This window comes from Poecilia reticulata, linkage group LG21 (assembly GCF_000633615.1).
Source record: "Poecilia reticulata strain Guanapo linkage group LG21, Guppy_female_1.0+MT, whole genome shotgun sequence".
In the NCBI taxonomy this organism is placed as follows: domain Eukaryota; kingdom Metazoa; phylum Chordata; class Actinopteri; order Cyprinodontiformes; family Poeciliidae; genus Poecilia; species Poecilia reticulata.
Window position 1 is genome coordinate 6621754 of NC_024351.1, and position 23097 is coordinate 6644850.

At 37.9% G+C, this 23097-nt stretch overlaps 3 protein-coding genes across 6 annotated transcripts in view; 1 reads left to right on the plus strand and 2 right to left on the minus strand.

Annotated features, from left to right (window-relative positions):
• Positions 1–8735, minus strand: LOC103457596 (dihydrolipoyllysine-residue succinyltransferase component of 2-oxoglutarate dehydrogenase complex, mitochondrial-like). The gene is made up of 15 exons (XM_008397875.2): positions 7240–8735; positions 5111–5144; positions 4957–4999; positions 4677–4741; positions 4498–4572; positions 4341–4396; positions 4148–4256; positions 3157–3264; positions 2979–3046; positions 2760–2857; positions 2552–2682; positions 1981–2054; positions 1779–1862; positions 1527–1694; positions 1–1107 (listed from the first exon to the last, which is right to left on the minus strand). The coding sequence occupies exons 1-15, from the start codon at positions 7300–7302 to the stop codon at positions 973–975; spliced, it is 1311 nt and encodes a 436-aa protein (XP_008396097.1). The 5' UTR covers positions 7303–8735; the 3' UTR covers positions 1–972.
• On the plus strand, positions 8080–19730 carry LOC103457650 (prospero homeobox protein 1-like). Its single transcript, XM_008397939.2, has 5 exons — positions 8080–8111; positions 8742–10005; positions 10174–10275; positions 10609–10803; positions 14320–19730. Exons 1-5 carry the CDS (start codon positions 8080–8082, stop codon positions 14485–14487), a joined length of 1761 nt encoding a protein of 586 aa, XP_008396161.2. The 3' UTR covers positions 14488–19730.
• The window catches only part of ylpm1 (YLP motif containing 1), a 22105-nt gene continuing 17716 nt past the window's right edge, over positions 18709–23097 (minus strand). For 3 of the 4 annotated variants that reach the window (XM_017302202.1, XM_017302201.1, XM_017302200.1), the window contains 3 exons: positions 21924–21975; positions 20109–20236; positions 18709–19996 (listed from right to left, as the gene is read on the minus strand). In XM_017302202.1, coding sequence (XP_017157691.1) covers positions 19850–19996; positions 20109–20236; positions 21924–21975 — 327 coding nt within the window. In that variant the 3' untranslated portion in view covers positions 18709–19849. The remainder of the gene's footprint in view (positions 19997–20108; positions 20237–21923; positions 21976–23097) is intronic. The other variant, XM_008397872.2, reaches the window with a different exon arrangement.

A 23097-nucleotide genomic window follows, 5' to 3' on the forward strand; every position in this document is an offset into this window, starting at 1 on the left:
TGTTTTTTTTTGTCTCGTAATGAATTCTGTGTTTTCCCTCCAAACGGAGTTGTTCAGACATTTGTGTAGGTTCTGGCAGAGAAACAAAGACGTACATTAGGAGCTATTGTCACCCCCTTCTCGCGATTATTAAAGTAAACATGAAACCCTGAAGAGGCATCGTACCCAGCTGCACACACTTGAGCTTGTGTTTGTGAAGTGGGAGAAAAGGCCAAGCAACCCTCAAGACTTTGTCAGAGATGATCCCATTATTCGAAGCATCTCAAGAGTCGGGGGAGGTGAGGTGTGGGGTGGGGGTGGGGTGTGGGGGGCGGCGTGCGGCCCGATGGGGCTTTGAAGATCCACGGTTTTGGCACACGGCTCATCCGCCTGATCAGAACTGGAGGAGCGGGACGGATTTGGCACGAGATAAAATGTTTCTGCAAAGATTGACGAATGAGGCGCTTGCTAACCGAGGTGCGTGTTTTCATTTTTGCCGCCATAATGCTTCCAAGTCTTTATGAAGGAAAAAAAAAAAAAAAAAAAAGATTGTTACCAGAATATAAATTTGCAGCCAAGTATGCAAATTCATATTTGCAGACAGATGTGGTCTGCAAATGTAAATTTTTATGATTTTTAAAAAATTTTTTGTAATAAAAATAAAACTAGTAAAGATTTCTCCAAATCCATTAAAATAAATGGTTGCTACGGAGACACAAGTTGCAACTTTTGCAGGAGTTTTTTAAAAATTTGTTTGTATTGTGAGCTCTGGACATTGTTTTTCTATTACTATTATCTCCCTTACCGTCCGCCAGTTTGTGTGTTACGGCAGGATAAATGTGAGACATTCTCCAGCCTCATATGTCAAAATTATAGGAGGTTTTAATATTAACATAGAAGCAGCTGTGCGGGCTGATGTGGGTGTTTCTTGGTTTTGATGGGTTCGTCTGGTGCAGTCGAGTATTTTTAGAGAGTAACGAGGCGTTTGCAAAGTCACATGTCCAGCAGCAGCAGCCGAGGATCTTCTACCACCGCTTTGATCTTGCGCAAGAAGGTGACCGCTTCTCTGCCGTCGATGAGCCGATGGTCGTACGTCAGCGCCACGTGCATCATGGGTCGGACCTCGACCTGCCGGAACAGATCACGTTTTTACTGTCTTCATACAATTACTTGCCACCTCGAGGTTTAACCCTTTCGTCGCTTTCGCGAATCAATCGTGATCGACAAAACGCAACTTTTTCCTCCCCCCACGAAAATATCAAAGTGCATCGACCTTGAAGGCAGGGATGAATATTCATGCAATTACTTATTTCATATTACATGTTTTTATTTAATTGTCATTATTTTCTAGAAATCCCTTTTCACTTTGACATTGAAAAGTTTTTTTTTTTGTAAATTTTTTTTTGTTTTGTTTAAAATGACAAAAAGCTACAAAAAGGGTAAAACATCCAAGGGATGAATATTTTTTATAAGCACTGAGAAACGAGAAGTCCAGCAGATGATATTTGTTACGCATTACGACTTTTCCCCCCTGAACGTTGACTCACCTGTCCATTGATGGCCACAGGTCTGTCGAAGACGCCGTGCATGCCGAGGATGGCCGACTGAGGGGGGTTGATGATGGGTGTGCCGAACAAGGAGCCAAACACGCCGCCGTTGCTGATGGTGAACGTTCCTCCATCCATATCTTCAACCGCAAGCTCGTTTTTACGAGCCTGAGGAGGAAAAAGACAAAAGCTTCTCAGAGCTCTGTAGTAGAGAAAAAACACAAAGCATTGCGTACAGTTTAAGACGTCGACCTTTTCTCCCAGAGCATTTATGGTTTTCTCGATCTCAGCGTAGTTCATGGACTCCACATTTCGTAGCACCGGCACTACAAGTCCCTACGAGGTAAAAAGCACAAAGCGGTAAGAGCTACAACAGAATTAGATGAAGTGAAAGTTAGCCAGAATTTAGCAGCGAGAGGAATCACGATAGACTTTTAAATACTAGAAGCCAAACCTTTGGAGTTGCCACAGCGATGCTGATGTCCACATAGTCCCTGTAGATGATCTCTTTGGTCGCTTCATCAATAACTGCAGGCAAACAACATATTTGGTACACAAATGTACAAGTTTGACCGGAACACCGATGCTTGGACCAACAAGCACGTGTTGCAGCAGACTGAAAAAGATTCAAATCCCTTGAGCTGTTCCCCATTTTGTCATGTTACCACCGCAAACTTCAGCGTATGTTCTGGGAACTGTATGTGACAGACCGACACGAAGTAGTGCACAATTGTGAAGTGTGTTTTTTTTTTCCCAGTGTGATATACATTTGCATTTAGCTCAACTTATTCCAATGGTCTTCAAAAACAAAGACCGGTGCAAGCAACTAAATTTAGAGATCACTAAACACACAATGCCTGCAGCGAAACACGGTGGTGGAAACATCATGGTATCACGATGCTTAAAAAGCAATTCAGTTTGAGATTTTAATACGAAAAAAAACATGGAAAAGTTTTAAGGGAGTGAATACCTCTTTAAGACAATGCCTGGGTCTCCTCAGATCCACTTGCTTGCATTTAACTCACCAGCGTTGACGGCGGGTTGATCCATCAGAGCATGTGAAGCCGCCTTAGCAAAAGCAGACATAAAACCCAGTTTGACGTTGTGCTTCGTCAGGAACGCCTCCTTGTAGAGTTTCCTCATTTCATTGACGTTACTAGAAGAAACGGTGGGTGTCACCGCAGATCACGTTCGATAGAACTGGACTTGTCTCGAGCCGTTTCTTTCACTCACCTCATGTCTATTTCGTTGAAGGTGCTCAGCATGGCGCAGGTGTTCTGAGCTTCCTTCAGTCTCTCAGCAATCCTCAGCCTCATTCGGCTCATCCTCACCTGGAGACACGAAGCAAGCCAGCGAGCGGTGAGCTGCAAGTCCTCTGAATATTACGATAGATTTGGCTTCCGTGGAAAAAAAAAAAAAAGCACTCTGATGCCGCCTCGGCACGGGTCTTACCCTGTTTTCTCCTCTGACTCCTGCTGCTGGAGGAGCGGGTGGTGCAGGACTGGGTTTGGCAACAGAAACTGCGTGAAGAAGGGGGAAAAGTAGCAGAAAACAACAAATTAATGACTATGAAAAAGAGAAGGGTGTCCATGTAATTAATAACTGATGGTGTGAATAGTGCAGTAGTCACCAGGCGGGGATGGAGCAGGCGGTGGTGGCAGTGGAGCAGAAGTGGACGGCTGAGGTGGAGGGATGTCCTCTGTAGCTGCAGAAGGAGCAGCTTTGGCAGCTGGAGCAGCTAAGAAGTCAGATGCAAGCTTTATGATTTTTTTTTTTTGTATATGAATAAAAATACAACCCTCCTCCCCCACCATTGGCATTATTAAAAATGTTAAAGTGACAAAAAAAAAGCTTAATTTACATTTATTTTATAGCAATCTTGGCACAAGTGATTTTAAATAAACAAATATTAACGTTAGAGGTTTTTTCCACATTGAATTAAGACACTCGAAATAAAACATGAATTTATTAAAAACCTTTCACACCAAGTAACACGTTGTGTAAAAGACGCAGTGAGCCGGTGTTATTTGAACATTTCAAACCGGTTGGCATATTTGAAAGCAAAACAATTAATACAAATGTTACAAATAGTAAACTATAAAAAGGGATAATCATTTATTCGTAATGTCCATTAAGAATAGGTTTGATTTACTAAACAGTGTTTTATAGAGTTACAGTATTTCGCATAAGTACCTACCGTACTAAAAATAAGATCGTGCTTCATTTTTCATCCATGGCACCCAAAACAATGATGACTGTTTTATCTGAAATGAGCTTACTGGAAAAGAACATGTCTGATCCAATCAGTTATATTATCTTGGGACTCTTTCTGTGACTTTAAAGTAAGACCTGTTGTAATACTACATCATCTAAACTAAGTGGATCATATAGATGTTGATCAAAACTGAGATTGATCAACCATCTGGGATTTTTCAGATTCCTAATTACCAACTGACAACAAAATGTCCACAATATGTCAAGAACCAGAAAGGAGAAAATCAGATAATCCCAACCACTTTACCAGTTAGTATGTTTTATATATACATATATGTATATATTTTAAAAAATTAGCTGCTTGGTTCATGTTGTAAAACCTACAAACATCATTAAGATAATCAAACCTCCTTTCCGTAGTCTGAACAGCGGAGTTCCTGCTTCCACCCTCCCTCCATCAGGGATCAGCAGCTCCTCGATCACACCAGCTGCAGGAGTTGGGACTTGAATTGACGTCTGGAAGAGCAGAGCAAAGATGTTTTAAATGCATTATAACAAAACTGTTAACTTAGGCTTGAGTTTAATTTTTTCATATCAAACCTTGTCGGTCTCGACTTCACACACCACTTCGTCGTCTGCTACCGAATCACCCACCGCTTTAAAAAAAAAAATAAAAATTTAAAACCCAAAAGAAATTGAGTGGCACTTCATACGCAGAAAACAATAGAATATATTATTTAAGCTGATCAATTCTAACCTTTTTCCCACCTTACATCGCCCTCTGTGACTGACTCGGCGAATGGAGGCGTGTTGACTGTGACCAATTCGTCGTCTGTACAAGAAAGACGATAAAAGTATAAATTCAGAGCCATCATGAGTAACAAACAGTAGCAAGCAGAGTCAGTTTTAAAAAAAGATACTAAGACTGATACATACTGCAAACGGCAGACGTCCTAAAGTACCTGCAGAGGAATGCATTTGATGGGGCCAGATATCTACGCCTTAATGTGAAAAAGAAGATTGTGGTTCAAATTCAGCAAAAACTTTTTCAAACCAAATGTAAAACATTTTAACAATGCAGCTGACTCGCTAACACATTTTGTTAATGCACCACAAATGTCTAAAATAGCTATTTTGTTTTCATAGGTTTCTGATGAAATGTTTGATGGTAAGAAAAATGCTGAAAATCAAAAAAGGAGATGATCAGAGTACTTACAGCTGAGATTTCCTGTAAACGAATTGGCTGCAGATTGAGTGACCTTAAAGTAATGAAAGAAAAGACAATAAAATCAATAAAATATAAAAAATTTCAACCATGAAAAGAAGCAGCATTACTGACTTTCTCATAGTTTAGTTAGAAATAATCTTACCCGATAAACTTTGTTGAATACCCAAATTATAAACCTTAAAAAGGAGAACGAGAGTGTTAGATTTATTATGTTTCAATGAAACACTCCATAGTTATTAACTTTCTCCATAATTATTTCTAGGATTTTATTTTGTTACATCAGGATTTGTGCCGACTGTCACGTGAACGGATTGTTGTCTACCTTTTTATCTTTCATGTCATGTCAAGTTGTTCATTTGGAATTAATGTGTTTAATGTTTATTTAACCTGCAGACTATTTTAGGTTGCTCACATTTCTTAATTGCTCCCAAACCGATTAACAAACCACTAACACAACTTAAAAAATGAATTTTTTAATAAAAATGGTAAAGAGTCATTTACTCCTCTTCTCACATACGTTTAGAGCCAACAACCAGCTAAACCACCTCATTTTCCAGTGGACAGCTGTAAGCTCCACCGCTGAATGCCATACAATGGACATGACTCATACATGTGTGTGTGTGTGTGTGTGTGTGTGCGTGTGTGTGTGTGTGTGTGTGTGTGTGTGTGTGTGTGTGTGCTCAGGGCTTGGTTCCACAAGTAACATCGGCCCAAGTCTGGTGGAGTCACTCGTGTAAAAAGCCATTGATGTGGGATGCCTGAGGAGGGTGGAGTCAGTCAAAGAGGAACCAAACGTTCTTTTCCAGTTCCTGCACGGACATGCAGCCATCAAGTTTCACCAGCTTTTTTAGTTTAATTTTGCAAAAAGCTGAGATGTTATTTAGTTGCCTTTATGCTTTAATTATGCCAGCAAAATGTTTTGTAGTCAAAAAGGTATTCTACCATGGCTTGTTGTGGCTACATCAGCAGAAAGTGAATCTGGGACTTGTTATCCAAACCTTTTTTTTATTTTTTACATGTTCACTGTGAAGACTCAAACGTCTCTCTGTGTCGATGTTTTGTTGCTCTGTGACTGCAGTGTTTTCTGTAGCAATGAACAACCTTTTGGTATAACTTCAACCTATGTTCACTCTCCTTTACATTCTGCGTTTCTTTGTCAAGTGGTTGGTTTAACTGGTGTATCTGGTGACTGCTTGATGTTTTTATAATGTAAAACAGCCTTGTTGCTGAAAATGTGCTGTACATATTTATTTGACTGGTTGGGTTTCTGACACAGATGCAGTTTCAACCATCTAGCTACTGATTTGAGATGCAGTTTAAGAATGTGAAGGTTGTCCTCTTTCCTTATTAGCCTATTCACTTTATGCAAAGCACATGCAGCAAAACAAACCCACAAAATGATGCTCCTACCACCATGCTTGACACCGGATATTGTGTTGAGATTTGAATTCTGCACCGTAGCTCATTGAACATGCTTCTGTTTATCTATTCATTTGCTTTACTTTGCAGTCAAGCTGGATTCCCCAGTTCTTCTGAACATGTCACAAAGGTGATGCACATTTGAGCATTTTCTATTTGCACTACAAGAAACCTAAAATCCAGGACACTTCATTGTAAACGCAGAAACACTGCTTTGCACTTTATTTTTGGTAGGTAAGAGGCTCAAATCACATTTGTAGCCTGGTGATTAAATCTCAGTAACTCGGTTATTTTTATCTAGATTTACTCTTATTTTATGTTTATACAATTTTAAAATTTTAACTCTAATGCATAAAATACATTTTTAATTTTCATTATTTCTATTTACTTCTCTGAGTGTTCAAATGCTTTTTAAAAAAAAAAAAATCTTTATGCTGTTTATATCTTTTGGTGTTAAAATAACTACATTTTTTAAAAGTATTTTTGGACCATTTTACTGTATACATTTAATATTTAAATTTCCTTATAATTTTTGGTGGTGATATTTTGCATGCTCTTTTGTTTGTTTTTTTGACACGTTTAAGGTACTTAGTGCTAATTTTGACCCTTTCCCCCCCCCGTATTTCTCTCTAGGATCTTCACCGTCTTCCTTGGACTCTCCATATTACTCAGTACAAACATTGCTGGCAAAGAAAAAAAAACTATCAGTCAAACATGATCACTATGAAGTTATTATCCCTTCTTTTTGCAAAGTTTACTCCGTTTTCAAGCTTCTCGGCAGACTTGAGTCTGTTGATCGTCAGCCTGCAGTTTACCCGGTTTAGCTCGTCTTGTTGCTTCCTGTCTGCTTACCTGGCTCGCCGCTGACAGGGACCGACTCAGCGTGCGGTAAACACACGGGGACCGTGACAGCATCTCGGTTGCAGGAGACCACCTTTATTGCCCTGTTTGTGGAAGCTGAAGGAAACGGGGAGAAGGAAGCGAGCTGTACCTCACGCCCCCGCAGCACAGCGGCGCTCCCACGGGGAGGGACCACCGCAGCTCGCCCAGGAGTGGAGGGACCGCAGCACAGAGCGGGCGGTACGGGAGTAGATATCAATCGCACCCCACCTCAGACGGAACCATCTTTTTATACCAAGATCGGCATTCCTGCTCCTGTGTTTTTATCCCAGTTATGATTTTAACATAGCAGTTAATAGTTAGGTTTGGTTTAAGAATCACCAAATCTGTTGGTAGAAGGAAAATGTACATTGGATAATAGAAACAACAGCAGCCCAAGCGCTGGGCCTTGTGGAACACCACACTTATATTTATATTAAAATGATTTTAGTTGCTTTCCTTCTGTCAGAGTAAAATATCTTATTGTACTTGATGGTTGAGTTAAAAACTATATCTACTCAATACAGTTCACAGATCCGAACAATTTGATGCATCAACCTTCACCAGTCACTATTTAGCTCCAGTCATCTTTGCATCAACAATAAGCTTATAGATGCAAGCTCTCTCCCTTACAGAATAAAGTCTCCCCACAGAAAGATGCTGCCATCGCCATGTTTCACCATTGCGATTGTGCACGTAGAGTTACACACAAGGTTACTTTTCCTGTACATGTAGGTCATAAAATAACAATCTGGTCTCTGGCTGGAGAAGTGTTTTCCACATACTTGAGTTCCGTCTTTTTGTCACTCGTCCATGAAAGCCACATTTCCTCCTGGGCTTCATGGGCAACTTTCTTGCTTTCTTAGATGATTACAAACATCTACGTTTGCAGAAAAACTTTTTTCAAAACTTATATAATGTTATACACAGATTGACTTTTTTTTTTTTGTTGCTAATCTTGTGACTTCTGAAGGCTTTTAAAAAAAAATGGATTTCAATTATGAGTCCAGAGCAAAAGGGGCTGAATACAAATGTGCACCATAACAAAATAAGGTGATTGGTCAAAGAAATCATCATTTTCTCTGATTTCTTAAGTTTCTCTGATTTCTTTGGTTTCTTTTTCAGACACCCGTTTTAATATAAAACAAACAAAATGCAAATAAAGTATAAAAATGTAATAATTGAATCCAAGGATCATTTTTTTTGGAGGTGGGTCTATGTGTGTCAGGCGTGTGTTAGACCACACCTCCAGCTCTTTGAGGGGCTTTTAGCAGATTCACTACAGATAAATAATTGTCCCATCCTCCTGCGAGCTTCAAAACCCTCTGGGATCTCTTAGTGCACCTCTCAGGTCCGCCATCAGTTCTTTATTACGACTCTGGCTTGGTGAGTATGACGAATAAAAATGCTTATGTTCATAACGAAGCATCACATTGTTAATTATCACATTTTCCCACTCTTTTCCGGCTGTGAAGCACGAGCTTCTGGAGCAAAGGTATGTATTCTTCCAGCGACGTCTGCCTGGCCGGCTGCACTGCAGAGCATCTGCCCCCCAGTCACCCTGACCCACCGCCATCAAATTTAGGTGGTTTTTACACCTCACACAAGGACAGCAAGAACATCAAGGGGCTGATTCACAGGATTGAAAACACTGCTTCAGGTTTATCGTGTTCCGTCCCGGTGGAGTATAATCTGTCCACAGGGAGCACAAGAACACCTTTGTCTCCTGCTTTTTCCAGTCATTACGACTGGAGTCTCAACAGCGGCCATCAAGCCAAGCGTGCCAGAGTTGAGAACATCATCAAAGGTATAACCTGCACAGATGTCGTGCCAAATCACCACGAGGAGACCGGCTGCGTGCAGGAGGGAGAAGAAAGGGTCGAAGTGTCGGCTTTACATCAGAGACTCGTGGAAACGAGTGGAACTGAAAGCCTGAGAGAAAGCCACCGGCACCTCAGAGAGGTTAGGACGAAATTCAGTCCCATCTGCAATGATGAGAAGTTTCCCAGATGGAGCGTCTCATCTGAAGCATCTACAGACGAGGTACTTTCTAAGTCCTGCAGCGACTCTGAAAGCAGTCCAGGTAAAATTCATCAGGAATGGAAGAAGGCGACGCTAGGCCACCTCGGCTCCAAGCCGGATCGGGTGAAGCTAATGGCAGACATTTTAAAGTACGAGCTGACCCGAGCTGTGAGCAGGAGTGTGGACTCCATTTTCAAAAGCATGCCGCTTATACAGACCCCAGCTGAGATGGAGACTTCAGAAACTACTCTCCCTCCTCATTTGGCAGAGTGCATGGAGGACAAATTAAGATGTGGGACAGCAGAGGTTCTGCTCCCAGACGTCCAAACAGAAGCTCTGTCTCTGGTGGTCCAAAAGCCAGAGCTGGAACGGCCGCGAAACTTCATCCTCCAGTCTACATCGGCGGCTCCTCTTACCCCCAAATCTCCCATCTTCTTCAGCAGTGAGCCTGAACAAGCATCGGAGCAAGACAACATCACACACCATCGACGGTACGGTTTTAACTGTTTACCGGGTGGATGCTCTGAAGGCGGTGAGCAAAGATTGGACACGTATTGGAATTTGGTCAAAGTGAAATCAAAGGTCACCTCCAGATCTGTGAGAAGCCCTCACACACACACTGTGCCGGTGGATCAGGTGATTCTTGAAAGCCTGCAGCTCCCGCATGTGAAGTTAGAACCAGATTGCTTCGAGAAAAATAACCTCTATATGTTGAACGTATCCTTCAGACGCTCACGAGTCATTTAGATCTGGTATGGTTACCTTGTATATTTAAATGCTCCTTATTTTAGTCTAAAGAAAACCACACATCTCTTTAGCTATGACAGCTTAAGAGAATTTTGATTTAGATCTGTGGATTTCTTCCTTAACAATGACGTATTTCAGGAGTGTCTGACAACAAACCACCTGAAGAAAGCAAAGCTCATGTTCTTCTACACTCGCTATCCGAGCTCAGTGGTGCTGAGGATGTGCTTCCATGACGTGCAGGTGAGTAAAACCTTATGATCTCCAAAAAGAAAGTTGCAGAAAACTAGCAAACCCTAAAAACATTTTTTTAAAAACTTGACGTTTTGTTTCAAGCGTCATGTTTTCACACATTTTTCAAATCTAACCACATTATAAACCTTGAGATTTATAACTTGCTAAATATCCTGAATAACATAAAAAAAAAAAACAGCAGACAACAACATGGTAAAATCGTTGCATCATTTTATTTAATTAAAATTTTTTTTTTACATCTAAAATGTTCACAATCAAGTTTCCAGTTCCACGTGGCCATGTTTCATTATTGTACTTACCCGGTGCGTGTGTCGTCCACAGTTCACACGCTGCATCACCTCCCAGCTCATCAAGTGGTTCAGCAACTTCCGGGAGTTTTACTACATCCAGATGGAGAAGTTTGCCCGGAGCGCTCTCCTGGAGGGGGCGGCCGACGTCAGGGATCTGACTGTAAGCAGAGAATCAGAACTTTTCAGATCTCTAAACATGCACTACAACAAAGCCAACGACTTCCAGGTGAGGATGATCTTATGACTCTCAGAGCCTATAGAAATGAGTAATCGTAAGCTAAACAAATTTATCTGATTAAAGAGCAGATTCATTTATTTTTTACATTTTCCCTCTCATTTGTTAGAATTTAAACACATTTTTACTTAATATTCAGCTGGATTTCTTAGAAGTCTAATTTTATTTATAGAGGCACAAAGTTTTCACATTGAGTTTATAAATTCTATATTGGTTTGTATTTTTTCAGATTCATCACAGTCCTAATTGTACAGATTTAAAAACTACAAGTGCAACAATTAGTAATTGTATAATAAATTCTAGAGTAGTTTTCATTTTCGTGACATGTAGGCAATAGTACCAAATTACAGCAGAAAAGAAAGGACAGTAGGAATAATCTGACTTTTAAATTAGTAAAATAAAGTTGCAACTACAACGTCAGATTTTACCAGATATCTGATATTGTATTGGTATTCAAGAAGTTTGTATATTGCTTGTGACATGCCCAAAAGTCTGCATGCCTTCTGTAAAGGGAAGCGATCATTTAAGAGGCTATGACCTGTAAACGGTGATAATTCGATTAAGCATTGTGACTTAGGCAAGCACCTCCTCTATACATTACAACAGACCTGATGCCCTGATTAATTATATCTTGCAAATTAAGAATTTAACTGTCAACTATCAAATTAACTACTAAATTTGCCTGTTTTATTTGCTTTAACAACTATAAACACACATTTTTAAAAATCTGCAGTAAAGAATGTTCCATGTGATTTTTTTTTTTTACATTTAACTCTAGGTGATGACGCATGGTTAAAAAACAAAACAAACACTGTAAAATTGGCTTTTTACTTTAGAGGAAAATCTGTAAACCAGAATCACATGATTACAACCATATTTTCTTACACAAGATGGCATATAAGAGTTACTGAATTCTTCATGAAGAGAGATGAAAATAAACAAAAGGTCATTAGTTTGGGGCACAACTTGTTTTCCTGATTTGAGAAGCTAGCTTTTTGTCATCTAAATTTATCCAGGACCATCCGGGCGTCTATGAAATGGCCTCCCTTTATACGTTTCTATAAAGGGAGGCTCAGGTAGATTATAGCTTAATGGGGCATAAATAGATAAGGAAGAAAACTTTATTTCTACATAGTGGAGCTAAAAAAAAAAATCTAAAGTTATATCATGGTGCAATCATACGCTTCATGTCATCAAAGGGTGCACAATCTGATCATTGTGCCTTTATTACCGCCACTAAAGTTTGTCCAAATGGGTTGTTTGCTCAGTTTATGAGCACTCACTGTGTCGGCTAAGTTGCTTGAACCGAAAGATACCAGAGTCCAGTGGTTACTGCTCAGAGGTTTTACAACCTTTAAAAGCCATTGTGGTTATATACTGAAGAAGGGAAAGGATCAAATATATGGTTTCTTAATCCCAGTTCATGACTGGAGAGAAATTGTTTGATTGGAGTTGGTTTAAAACAGGCAAGTGTCCACTTTGTCTTGGCACTTCTCTAACCTGCAGCTGAAAAACTATTTCTAGCTGCTATGAGTCGATTATTCCAGGTCAGAATTATTTTAGTGAATCTTAACCATCCTTCGTCTTGTACTCAAATATTCAGATAGCTGGAACAGCTGTGAAGGCGGTTTACATGTTTACCGTTATCTCCAGCTCATGCAGACAGAGAAAACAGCTAAAATCCAATTTGGAAAAAGACAGAAAAAATATATATTTTTTGTCCTTTTTGGTGCATGAGTTTGATGAGAATACCTTTCAGTTTTCTTTACATCTACCAGTAATACACTACAGCCTTGAAAATGCTTCTGAAGCTTCAGAGATAAGGCTAAGAAATAAACAATTGTAGAAGAATGTGCATCCAACTAAGACATAGAAAACAAATTTTGCAGTTGAAAATGTTTTTTTTTTTTGAAAAAACAATTCAGAATATTTCTGCTAAAAACCTAGGAAACATTTGTAAGCACACTATAAAAATGTAGAGCAGGGAATTTAGTGAGTATATTAACAAAATATCTTTAAAACTTTAAAGACGGCCTTAATACACTTATGTAAAAAATATTAAAGCGATGGCATCCAAACATTTTGCCATGAGTCAAAATACTCAACTGCTCAAAGTCCAAAAAAATAAAGGTGCTTTACTGTTAAAGGTGATTTACAAATATGTAAACTGTGGATCCTGGACATATTTTAAAAATCCATGCAGTCTAAATGTTGTTTGGGAGTCTTCACTGGTTTTTATTTTATTCATTACAGAGACAGTAATATTTTGGTTATTTAGCCAAATGTTGTTCCTAACATTTTTCATCTTAAGATTTCAATATGTCACTGCAAATGTAGGTCTAGTGAATGGAAGCAAGTTTGCTAGAGTGGAAAATATGTATCGGTCTTGAATTGTGGACAGGGACTGCACAAAGTCAGCTTGTGGGGCAAAAAAAGGCCCTCGGGCTGCACTTTGGGCACCACTGTGTTACAGCATAGATCTCGTACATCGGCAGACAGTACAGATTTAATAAAATTAAAATTTAGGTTGCGTTTCATTATAAAAAGCATTTGGTTAAGTGCAAACCTGGCATGTACAAAGGAAAGGAATGATTCAAACAGCATTATTACTAAATACATCACTGTTACAGAAATCCTGTACTGTTAAGAAGCTGTTCATCCATAATTTTGATGCACAAACAGCTTTTGAGTTTAGAAAGGAAGAAAACTCCAGAAAGTATTTGACGTAAAAATAAAACATGTAATGCTTTTTTTGTTATAAAACAAGGGACAAACTCTTTCACAGCTCAACAATGTTCAGCTGTGGAAATTGGATGAGGTTTCATGTTTGCAAGATCAATTAGGATGTCAAAGATTAAACTAGCCCAAAGAATAAACTATAGCACAGAATCATATTTCATTAAGTCTAGTCATTTTTTTGGAATTCACTTTGAAACTTAAAGTACCAAATAATCTAAAACAAGAAATGCAATAAATTCTTTTGGACACGGGACCAGCCAAGCAGTTGCACTGCGCTCGTTGTGAAAAACCGCACTTTGTATCAAATTAGAAATTGATTCATTAGAAATGAATAATAAAGCAAATGACAATTGAAACATTTTCCTTTAGTCACATTTAGACATTTATTTTTTTCAACCGAGTTGAAAAAAATAATTTCAAACGTAGGTTTACGGTAAGGTTGCCTGCCTCTGGTTGAGTTTATGTTAACACCATCTGATCTCATGTTAAAGAATCTTACAATGGTGCATAGAAAATAACTAATGCTTTTATAATGCTGGTAGACCTGAAGTATACAAATTTTAAACTAGCTGCAATTTGCATGCAAGAGGTCAAGAAATTATTTAAATCGACTGTTGTGGTTTATCTTTCTTCACTAAGTCTTTACTTACCTTGATATAAAAGACCAGAATATACCTAAGAGCATCATGTTAATTTTCTTAAGTTTTTATTTAGAGCCAACATCTGAGAAAATTGTTTGACGTCAATGTTTCTCGTATGCATCGTTAGGTTCCTGACCGATTCCTTGAAGTGGCTGAGATTACACTGAGAGAGTTTTACATTGCAATTTCAATGGGCAAGGATCGCGACCCATCCTGGAAGAAGACAATCTACAAGGTGATCTGCAAGCTGGACAGTGACGTTCCACCTGAATTTAAAAGTCATCACTTTGGATGAACATCAGCCAAAAAGGCATCTTGTGCCACAGAGTGGACTTACTGAGTAATTTAGTTTTAAATGGGAAAAGAAAGGCAAATATATGAACGGTAAGTAATATGGATGTCAGAACGAAGAAGAGTAATGGTTGATTATGTAGCTTCAGCTTCTTACTACTATACAAAAGCTACCAACGTTAACTCAGTGAGTGATCTTAAATGTTTTCTGTATTAAAAGGAAATCTTTAACATGTTAGTTTTGAACATCTTTAGGTTACCTAAAAAAAAAATAAAAAAAATAAAAATCCAGATTTGTGAAGGACTTTCTCAAAATGCACACAAAACAAGGTCCACACCGGAGAGCAAAAATATTTAATATTTAACATAGAAAATACATTTTATTTAGATGAATACAATTTCAAAACTTACTCCACATGATTAAATCTAGCACATTTACTTCCCATACTTACCATAAGTCCATCAGGTTTGATTTGTTCCGTTGGTACTCGGGCAAAATGTCTCCAGGAGAAATGCTCTTTGCTCTTCTAGCTTCAGGGAATCCAGGCAGACGAATCCAGATTAAAATCCAGAGTGGGAAAATTCAAACCCTGGGTTTCCTTCAGTCTTCGAAGAGTTTAAACATGGAAAAGAAAAATGTTGATAACACCAGTCTTTTTTTTTTTCTATTACATGTTAATAAATTACACACAATAAATGTAGCTACCCATGCTGAAAGAAAGTGGGGCCTCCTTCTAACATTCTTACTAAGAAGCACTAAATGACCTGACCTCTCAGTTTTCTGGAGACCAACCCAGGTAAAGTCAAATCTCAAATTCCAGTATTACCAAAAGGTTTGTACTTTTTGTATTTCAGTAAGAGAAATGTTGTGACCTCTTTAAGTCTGCAGACTTGACAAGTTGTCAAGCATAGAGTAAGTGTTAGTCAAAAGGTCAGTTCCACAAAAGTTGATTGCTCACAAAGCCCCGTTTCTAGGCATATTAATGGAAAGTTGAGCTGAATGAAAGTGTGGTAGGAAAAAAAGCGCAGAAGCAACAGGGGTAACTTTAGTTTTTAGAGAACTGTGAAGCAAAGGATCTTTCAGGAGTTTGGGGGAGATTCACAAGATGTAGAGAGAGTCCAGAGTTGGTTCTTCAAGAGCCGCCAAATATACATATTCAAAATAATGATCTATGACAATTCCAGTCTTTCTGCTAAACCACTCCTGAAACACAGACATCAGAAGAGTCTTACCTGGGCTAAGAAAAAGTGCAGGACTGTTGTCGAGTGGACTGAATTAAAATGTGCTAATTTGGAAATCAAGGTCCCAGAATCTGGAGAAAAAGTGAAGAGGAATACAATTGAAGTTGCTTCAGATCCAATGTTACGTTTCCAGTCTGTGATGACTTTGGGTGCCGTGTCATCTGCTGGCGTTAGTCCAAAATCAGAGCGACCACCTGACAGGACATTGTAGGGCACTTCAAGCCCGCTTCTTTCGAAAAGGCTTATGAAGACGGTGATTTCACCTCCCTAAAGGAATTCACATCTGTTCACATTGAACTGAATTTTAGTTTTCCTTATTTTATGCTAAGAATACGGAAATTGGCAAACTACACTGAAACAAACACTGCCTGGCCAAAAAAAAAAAAGTGATATTTTGTTTGACCACCTTTAGCTTTGATTACGAAACACATTTGCTGTGGCATTGTTTTGAAAAGCTGCTGCTGTATCACAAATTATTTCCATTATCTTTTCACCAAGATCTTGTTTTGATGTCCGACCACCTCTCAAGGCCAGCATATCCCCAGGATTCTCAATGGGATTAAGGTCTCAACTGCATGGTGGCTGATCCATTTGTGAAAATGATGTCCCATGTTCCCTGGACGACTTTCACAATTAGCCTAATGAATCATTGACAAAGGTATATTTCAAGATGACATCAGGGAGGAAAAACTTCATTGACAAAATTACTTGATTATTCAGCATCTTCAGGTACAGCTGACCTCATAATGTTGTGAACCTAAATCTGACCAACCCTGGATCACAGGGCTGCCCCCAGGGGTTTGTACAGTACACACTAGGCATGTTGAGTGCATCACTTCATCTGCCTCTCTTCTTACCCCGATGTGCCCATCACTCTGGAATAGGGTAAATCTGGGCCCTTCAGACTACATGATCTTCTTCCATTGGTCCAGTCGTCTTATTTTGCTCCTTGCATATTTAAGCCTTTTTCTCCCGTTAGCTTCAATGATTAATGGTTTTCTTATGGCTACACAGCTATTGAGTCCCAATCGAATGGATTCCCTTTGCATTGTGCACATAGAAATATTTTTACTGGCATTTAATAGTTTTTAACCCATTTTTAGTAGTTTCTCCAATCTCACTAGATGTTTTCTCTGCTTGGTGCCAGTGATTTTCCCTTTCTTAAACAGACCAACATCTTTTCCACAACCACGGGATGCGTCTTTTGACATGGTTGTTTAAGAAATGAGAAGCTACTCATTGCATCTTTAGGGGTTAAATAACATGTTACCATAAGAGATAAGTGAGCATGCACGAAGGAGGTTCAACGTAATTACTTGTTTTGGCAAAAAAAAATTTGGCCAGGTAGTGTAGAATTTAAAAAAAAAAAATTAATAAAAGTATAAATTTGATTAATGAATTGAATTGCTACAAGTAAATAAATTTTTCAATATGAAGTTTATGATAATGGATTGAAACATTCTGTATTATTGTTTGATATCTGCTATTTGGGTGTTAGCATTTATACGTATTAAGACTAACGAGAGAAAAACAAAACAAAACAGGAAAACACCAATCTGTGTAGATCACGGTTCACCTCATGATCACAAACGTGCAAAAATACAATATGTTAGCGTTCAAACAGTACCTCTGAAATGTTAATGACACTGATATTTCTTATGACTCTTTCGCTGTAAAAAAGGTAAACCAGTTCAGTTGAAACAACTACCATAGGACATAATGAGTAGTAGCAGTTCAAGAAGGTGGTATAGTGGAAACTATTGTTCAGCAGTGGGCAACTAAATGCAAAGAATTTTCCAGAGACTGAAGGCAAATATGTGTTCAAAAGCACATGTCTACATAGTGCATATTTGTCCATATTTCTGTCGTCAGTTAAAATCCAAGTTTAATTGGAATAAAATTATTGGTGACTACAATTATCACAATAAGTCGGTAATAAACCTTTTCACATAAAAATTTAAGATAAAAATTATGCGGGGTTTTTTTCCAAAATAGAATGTTAAAACAGTAATGAGCAATAATCTGAGTTACTATTGCTCTTGAGTTATTAAAAAGGTCAATTTTAAACACCAAAGATAATTCCAAAGATAATTTATCCCCTTATGCATTTCTTGTCCTTCCCTTCTTGACACCTAAAAGTTTTAATATTGGATCAACATAACCCAACAATATTTTTACCTCAATAAATGAAATTTTAATTGTTTTTTTTCCAATTCCAATTTCATTTATTATGGGAAGAAATATTTTTCCAAACAACCTGGGCCTTTGTGCGGCAGTTATTGGCCACTTGCTCAATCATCAACAATCCATTATAAGAGTAAATTTCCTTATAATGGAATAAACAAATAATTAAAAATAAACAAAAATTGCAAGTATTTTAAACTGGGCAAAAAGGTCTGAAAAGGCAATGTAACATGTCCTGATTTAAATAAAAAATTCAAGAACACTTAGCCAAAGTTATTGGTATCCATTAGTCAGGAACAGGTTGCAGAGCCGTTTCTAAGACTATAGTTAAATCAATCACCAACAAATATAGAAAACATGAAATAGTGGTGAGTTTTTCATATGTTTATGACCTTAAGCTCAAGCACACTCTGATAATGCAGCAGAGTAATGATCCAAAGAACACCATCCAGTTTAAATACCTTAAAAAAAAAACCCAAAAGTAATATTTTTGGAATGTTTTACTCAAAGTCAGACTTATAACTCATTCGAAATGGTTTAAGTTTAGGTCAATTCATACTCAAAAGCACCATTTACTCAAGTTATTGTCTGATTAAACTTGATTGGGTGATCAGAAAATTCAAAAAAGCAAAAACAGAAGTAATATGAATTGGGGAGGGTTACTTTTTCACAGCACTGGATGAAAAGTAATAAGTCCACTGTTTATTGAAAGGAATTGGCTCCTTTTTACTTTAATATTTTCACCACCACCTTGTAACATGCACTGCCAATGAACTCTAAGGGTGGCAGTTACAGGAGATGGGACTTAAAGATCTTTATTAATGACCTACTTCCATGTTGGATCGGTTTATATAAAAATATATACATGTTCAATTTACAAAAATATTCATTCGCATAACAGGGAACCTAGACGAACAAGAGTTGAGTACAGTTGATAATCGTCTTAGTCTGGAGATTATGACTTCAAAGCCAAAACATAAATGTACAGAGACGAGACTTTCATTGTAGATTAGCAATAAACTGAACAAAAAGTCTTGCCAAACACAAAGCAACACAGCCAATTCTCCAAGCATCATTATGAAACCCCACTGACAAATCTTATTAGTTTATAATGTTGTGAACCTTTTATTTTTCCTTTACAGCACATTGACTAAGAAACAGTGTTACAGGTATACAGTACATGAGGTATAAAACAAGAGAAAAAGGTAAAAGATGCCTGAATACTTAAACAAAATAAGCACAAATTATTAACTACAACTCATCCCAGAGGGAAAAATGTGTTCTTTATAATTATTAGTGAAGTGACAAAAATTACTGATAACTGTTGGGAATATTGTACTGACGAATGTTTCACCGTCAAGGAGCTGGAGCATCTTCACATTCTGGGCACCTGTGGAAAGCAAATAATGTTATTTAATGATAGACTTGTTTACAATAAACAGTAAAGGTTAAAATCTTAAGCAACAACAAGATCTGTCATACTTTCACAGCTAGCATCTAACATTACAATTGCTCCCCATCAACCAAACAACTATCAGTTGAAAGGAAAGGCCACAGATACACCATTAAGGGCTACAGATATTACACTTTTTCAGTAAAACTAAGCTGATTGTGCAGTTTCATCCAAAGTAAGCTTTCAAGACAACTCAACTGTCTTTAAATTGAGAATTTGCTGCAACCCACAGGATAAAATACACCTATGGTAGGAAAGTGCCATATAGACTTCTAATAAAGTCCATAAAAAACATTCTTGGGATAAAAGATACTAGTCTTTACATTTTGTTTTTTAGGATTTATAAATCATCATCTAACATTCTTAAATGTTAGATGACGAACATGCCTAAGGTAGTAAGAAATGCCTAAGGTAGTAAGAAAAAGTAAGAAACTGTAAAACATACGTACGTACCTTACTGTAAACCAAAATAATGAATCAGACTATCCTAGAAATATTTTGTACGATTGAGAGCTCTTTGTGCGAACTGGCCGCTCTCATCTGTTATTTTTTCCCAGTCCGTTTGCCCAACTACAAAACCGATAGCACGCTTTCGATCTGCATCCTTCTGCTCTTCAAGGTCAGCCCATCGGACCTTAACAGAAAAGACAACCAACCAAACCCATTATGAGCATGAAATAGATATTGGTCAATTCAAATCGCATTTTCCTAAAAGACAGCCTCGTATAACAGCAAAATTTTTTTACCCTTTTCTTTCCTGGTGCAGATGTGCGTGTGGCATAGTCGTCTGGCAACTGAAGGTAGTCCTCTATGCCGGATAAGTGTTCACTGTCACGCTTCCTCTTCCCACCGCTCACCAGGCCATCCAACTTGTCTTTATTAAAAGGAAAATTATCGCCAAGGTCACTCTTGTCCACCCAGTAAAAAAATTTACCTTATTCTACTTCTGCAATTATTTTTAGGTAAAGTGTTCAATACAGAGCTTGGATCTACTCAGGGCATCCTGTCAGTTCTGTTTTTGTACTTGCATTAATTAAAACATAAAAGTAATGGTCAGGGATTTGCAATACAGTCATAAGGCTAACTGATTGTTGAACCATATTTTGCAATAATATGTGGCAGAACATACTTTCTGCATCAGTTTCTCATGTAATTGTGGTCTTTTCTGTAGCACTGCTTCCATTCATTGAGGTTTATGTATTTGTTTATGCACAACTCTTCAGATTTCACTGAAGCGGACGCAAAGTCTAGTCAGAAGACAGTTCCTTTTACCACACTGATTACTTTCCATTTCAGCCATGCAATTGTACATCTACAATTGCTATCTAACTATCTAACAGCTGATAGATGTTTTCTGTCTACATCTATCAGCTGGGTTGAGTCAAAATTTGACTCTAGAATACTTTGGCAAACAAAGGAGTTCTTGGTGTACTCAAATACTGCACTGGGCCCAAACCATCATCCCTCTATCACCTTGCTTAAGATTTACTGCAGGGATCTAGAATGTGATCTGATTTCGCAATAGTGCACCTAAAGAAATGAGGCTGCACCGGTGGATCAGGTCATCAAGACAAAAAAGGATCTCAACACACGGAAAGTCTCCCTGTCGTTCATCAACAAATATTCAGCTCACATCATAGTCCAAACCAGTGCTTCTTATCCCTGACCTTCAAGCTCCCTGGTCCTGTTTAGTTTTAGGTGTCTCATTACTGCCACACACCTGACTTAAATACCTGGGTGATTAACAGGCCTCAGCAGCTCTATATGGCTGCAGAGGAGGTCATGCAATCATTTGAATCAGGTGTGATGGAACATATGTAAGATAGAGAGTTTGGATGATCAGGATTGGAAACCACTGGGCTAAGCCAATCAGAGATGGTGAATGGCAGGATCCCCTTCTGATTGGCCATGACCACATATTATTGTATGTCTCAATAGAAAGTTAAAAACTGAGCCATGTAAAAATTGTAACCAATGCTCTGACAATGGGCCATCCCCCTTCAAGGTAATGTGAACTATGTGTGACAGATAGTTAAACACTCTTACTTTTGCTAATGGTTTGCTCATAAATTGCACTTTGACGCTACATTTGTGTCCCCAACCTGATCGTGCAGTGAGTCTGATGTAAGTGAACATACAATATGAAAAAACGTGTTTTTAAATCTCTCACACAGTTGCTCAATACATGTTCTGGCACACTGAGTCAGATGAAGCTCTCACGTTTTTTGCAATTTGTCTCAATATTACAGTCTGACCTTGGGTCAATTTTATATTTTCAGTCCTGGCAAGAATAGTAATAATCTTAAATACTTGTAAACTAAAATCTGTAGGATGATGGACATGTTCATAATGGCCTACAAAACACTTTGATGGTTTGCAGCAATTTCTTAAGGAGACAATTCTGTTTTTTAATGCTAAAAACAATAATCCCAATTCTAGTGGCCCAGTCCAAGTAACAAAACGCACATACAAATTACTTATGAGATGGAAATGGAAATCTCTATACTACAGAGGACAATGCTTTCATGATTCAACAGAGATCTGAAATATTGAATACCTACCAAGTTTGGCCTCAGATGTGTCCATCTCCCATTTGCTTTTTGGAAGATATCCCTAGATTAAAGAAACACTGCAATCGTTAAATATCTGGGTGATGTAGGGGTGGAAGGAGAGAGTAGGAGAGGGGGATGGCTGAAAAGAGAGGAAAGTGGTTTATAAAAGATTAAAGGACAAACAAGCAAAACCTGCATAACACTGCATTGGAAGATAAAACAATACAATGAGTGCTACATACATGCTGCTGGCATGCAGACAAATATATTGTAACTCATAAGTGACAAACTGATCATCAGCTAACTGATGATAAATTTGACAAATTAAAGCTCTCTACAAAGAACAAAAATAGTTTAAGTAGAAGTTTGGTTTAGTGTACAAATATGGTCTATTTTTACAAATAATCCCATGGCTGCGTCTTATGCTGAGGATGCAGTCTTCCTGCTGTAAAAAAGTCCTACAAAGATTTCCACTCAAGCTACACGCTCATCAATAAACATCTAACTGCAGAAGTATCCAATCAATCAAGCTACAATGAGCCAAATAATACAATTTTGGCATCTCGCTATAACTGATGTATGATTGTTTTATGATTTGAACATGTGTTTGTCTAAAGTTTTTTTTATCTAAGGGATTTTATTAAAATATACATATTACAGAATGACAAGTCAGAAGATGAATTATGGCTATTAATATTCAAATGTTTCATAAAATGTGTGGCATGAAAAAAAAATCCTTTCATTTGACAAACTGTTGCAACTAAAAGTTTAACTAAGCCTCTTGAATTTCTAAATTGTTGCTTATTTTTGACAAATTATGTTGGATTATTATGTTTTTCGTCTCCAACTGTATTACAGTTGGAGAAACAAAGGAACTATTCTGAACAGTGAATAAATAAGAGTTTTCCTTTTAGATCAATATGGACTCAAACATCTGCCATCTCTAAGCAGGAAAGAAATATGCATAAAAACTAATCTTTCTCATTTATCACATAAAGAAACAAAAACAAATAAACAGCTTTTTTTGATGACTCTTTCTTGCTTTTTTAAAAACAAATAAAAAAAAAAAACATAAAACAGGATTAGGTCATGTAGTGAGTACCAACCTTTGGAATTTCACCTGTCATTTCCAAAGAGTTGTTGCTCTCTTACACATTTAAAAGTAACCAGCTGGATTTTATAA

What these genes read in the sequence shown, in the direction of transcription:
- LOC103457650 (XM_008397939.2), top strand. Translation starts at nt 8,080, where the DNA reads ATGAAAGCCACATTTCCTCCTGGGCTTCATGG. An exon ending in ATAACCTCTATATGTTGAAC is followed by an intron (nt 10,006 to 10,173) that starts GTATCCTTCAGA and finishes GACGTATTTCAG; the next exon opens with GAGTGTCTGACAACAAACCA. An exon ending in ACAAAGCCAACGACTTCCAG is followed by an intron (nt 10,804 to 14,319) that starts GTGAGGATGATC and finishes ATGCATCGTTAG; the next exon opens with GTTCCTGACCGATTCCTTGA.
- LOC103457596 (XM_008397875.2), bottom strand. Translation starts at nt 7,302, where the DNA reads ATGCTGTCACGGTCCCCGTGTGTTTACCGCACGCTGAGTCGGTCCCTG. An exon ending in TATTCAACAAAGTTTATCGG is followed by an intron (nt 5,000 to 5,110) that starts GTAAGATTATTT and finishes CATTACTTTAAG; the next exon opens with GTCACTCAATCTGCAGCCAA. An exon ending in CTGTGGCCATCAATGGACAG is followed by an intron (nt 1,108 to 1,526) that starts GTGAGTCAACGT and finishes CTGTTCCGGCAG; the next exon opens with GTCGAGGTCCGACCCATGAT.